Source organism: Vigna unguiculata, chromosome 9 (assembly GCF_004118075.2).
Source record: "Vigna unguiculata cultivar IT97K-499-35 chromosome 9, ASM411807v1, whole genome shotgun sequence".
In the NCBI taxonomy this organism is placed as follows: domain Eukaryota; kingdom Viridiplantae; phylum Streptophyta; class Magnoliopsida; order Fabales; family Fabaceae; genus Vigna; species Vigna unguiculata.
This window is the reverse complement of record NC_040287.1, coordinates 34,633,176-34,635,327: the sequence shown is the minus strand read 5'-3', so window position 1 is coordinate 34,635,327 and position 2,152 is coordinate 34,633,176. Positions and strand designations below refer to the sequence as shown.

The 2,152-nt window shown below is 46.4% G+C and overlaps 1 protein-coding gene across 1 annotated transcript; it reads right to left on the bottom strand.

Moving 5' to 3' along the window:
* LOC114163069 (ethylene-responsive transcription factor RAP2-4) lies at positions 1–1,871 on the bottom strand. Its single transcript, XM_028047132.1, has one exon. The coding sequence runs from the start codon at positions 1,331–1,333 to the stop codon at positions 287–289; it is 1,047 nt and encodes a 348-aa protein (XP_027902933.1). The 5' UTR covers positions 1,334–1,871; the 3' UTR covers positions 1–286.
* Positions 1,872–2,152: the final 281 nt, after the last annotated feature.

Sequence of the window (2,152 nt, the reverse complement as noted above, 5' to 3'; positions counted from 1 at the left end):
TTGATCACAGCTACAATATTCATATCATAATTCCATTAAGTAAGACTTGAAACATAACTGGACTAATTCTCCCAGGTCAAGCAAGAAAAAATTCAGCTCTGACCCAAGGTAGATAGAGATTATACAAGATATTGACAGAATAGTAATTTAACTAAAACTAGCCCTGCAATTGCCAAAAACTCCATTGCAGTGGCCACCTGAAAGAGACACTAACACCTACAAATATACTATAGACTACACGACGCTTCAATACATAAACATAGACTTCAAATTTCCGAACACTTCGTCACAGAGAATCCCAGTCGATCTCATAAGAGGGGTACTTGTGGAGATTAAAAGTATCCGAATCACCTTCCCACTGAGGCTCGCTCACGTCAGCAAACGTCAGATCCGACAGAGGCGAAGAACCTTCGGAACTCTCGCTCTCAGTCGTAACAGGAGACGACGAAGCTTCCACCTTGCAGCAGTTGTTGATGGTCTTGTCGTCCGAAACCTTGTCAGAATCAGCCTTCTCTGCCGGAGGAGCCACTTTGGATCGCGACCTCTTCGACGAACCCTGAGGCTTTTCGGTCTTCCCCTGTTTCTGCATCTCAGCCAGGCCTTCACATATGGCCTGAAGCTTGGCGTCAACGGAGGAATGGAGCGGCTTGTACTCCCCAAACCCTCCGCCCACCGAGGAACCCTGGTGGCGGAGGTTGGGGAAGTTAAGCCTGGCGAAGTCACCTCGGAGTTTGTACGCGGCCTTGTCGTACGCCAGAGCGGCTTCCTCGGCGGTATCGAATGTCCCGAGCCAGAGCCTGGTCCGATTCTTGGGGAGTCTGATCTCAGCCACCCACTTCCCCCAGTGCCTCTGCCGCACCCCTCGGTAGAGCTTCGTGGGCTTGAGAGGCATGCCCACGTGCTTCATGGGGATGGGCTTGGTCCCGAGGAAGTTGAGGGTGTTGGGATTCTGGTGGTGCTGGCTCTGGATCTGGATTTGAGTCTGGATCTGAGAGATCTGAGAGGGGGTTAGGTGGTTGAGGCCGAGAAGAGACGTTGGTTGTCCTTGCGCGAAGCCTATGATGTTTTGGGTGTTGGATTGGGATAACCCGTCGGCAAAAGCATGGGTCATCGATGCGGAGCAGTTGTTTGAGTACATAATAGGGAAGGAGGGTGAGGAGGGGAAGTAGATGGGAGAAGGAGAGTAAGAAGTAGAAGGGGGTGAAGAAGAAAAGGAAGGGGTTGAGGAAGGACTTTTCATAAAAGGTTCAAGAACTTCCATTAGTTCACCCCTGAACGGATCTGAGGGAAGTTGAAACTCGGTGCTGCTGTAAAAACCCATCATGGCTGCCATCAGATCAATTCAACCTGCGTCTTTCTAAAACTGAAGAACAGGTGGTTAATTAATACACCGGATCTCAAAAACAAAGATAAAACTAAAAAAAAAAAAAAAAAACTTTTTCTACAAAGAAAGGATGAAGGAGATTTCAAATAGACAACCTCCTCGGTCCGGGGTCTTAAAATCAGATTAAACTTCGAGGGATCAAAAATAACCCTCTTTGCTAGTTTCAAAGGGAAAAAAAAATGGGGGAGGGGATCAAAATTTTACAAGCGAATTTTGACAGTAAAACCTGGATCTCGATTCTGAAAACACCTGGCTTTCGAGAAATCCTTCTAAGTTTGCTTCTTAGTGAGTTAAAAGACAAACCCGAAAATCTTAGCTTGAAAGACAGATGATTAACAGAAAGGGATTCAGAGAAGCGGGGTGTTGCAGAGGGGGGAGAAGGAGAAGAAAGATGAACCACAAAACACTGAAAGCTCTGAAGAAAATGTAGAGAAAAAAAAAATATCTGTGAATGCCTCTCGCCACTCTTGGTTCTGCGTTACAGCCTCTCTCTCTGTTATATAGCACCCTATCACTTTGATTACTATTCTTAATCTCTTAATCAATCCCCTAATTATCGCTGTCGTAACCAGTGGTTAGTTTCAGCAAATTGCAGGCCATGACGTAAGACCCACCCACATTGATTACGGAACTATCCAATCAGATAACAACACGCGTCCCTCAGAAGTTGTTAAGGACACGTGCCCGCTCGAAACCGTCAGCTGTCGGTCTCTTTTACGTTGTCATTTTCTTTGGCCTTGTCTGTAAACGTGTTGACCGTATTTAGTG

Bases quoted from the DNA above. Each gene is read 5' to 3' on its own strand.
- LOC114163069 (XM_028047132.1), bottom strand. From the start codon at position 1,333: ATGGCAGCCATGATGGGTTTTTACAGCAGCACCGAGTTTCAACTTCCC.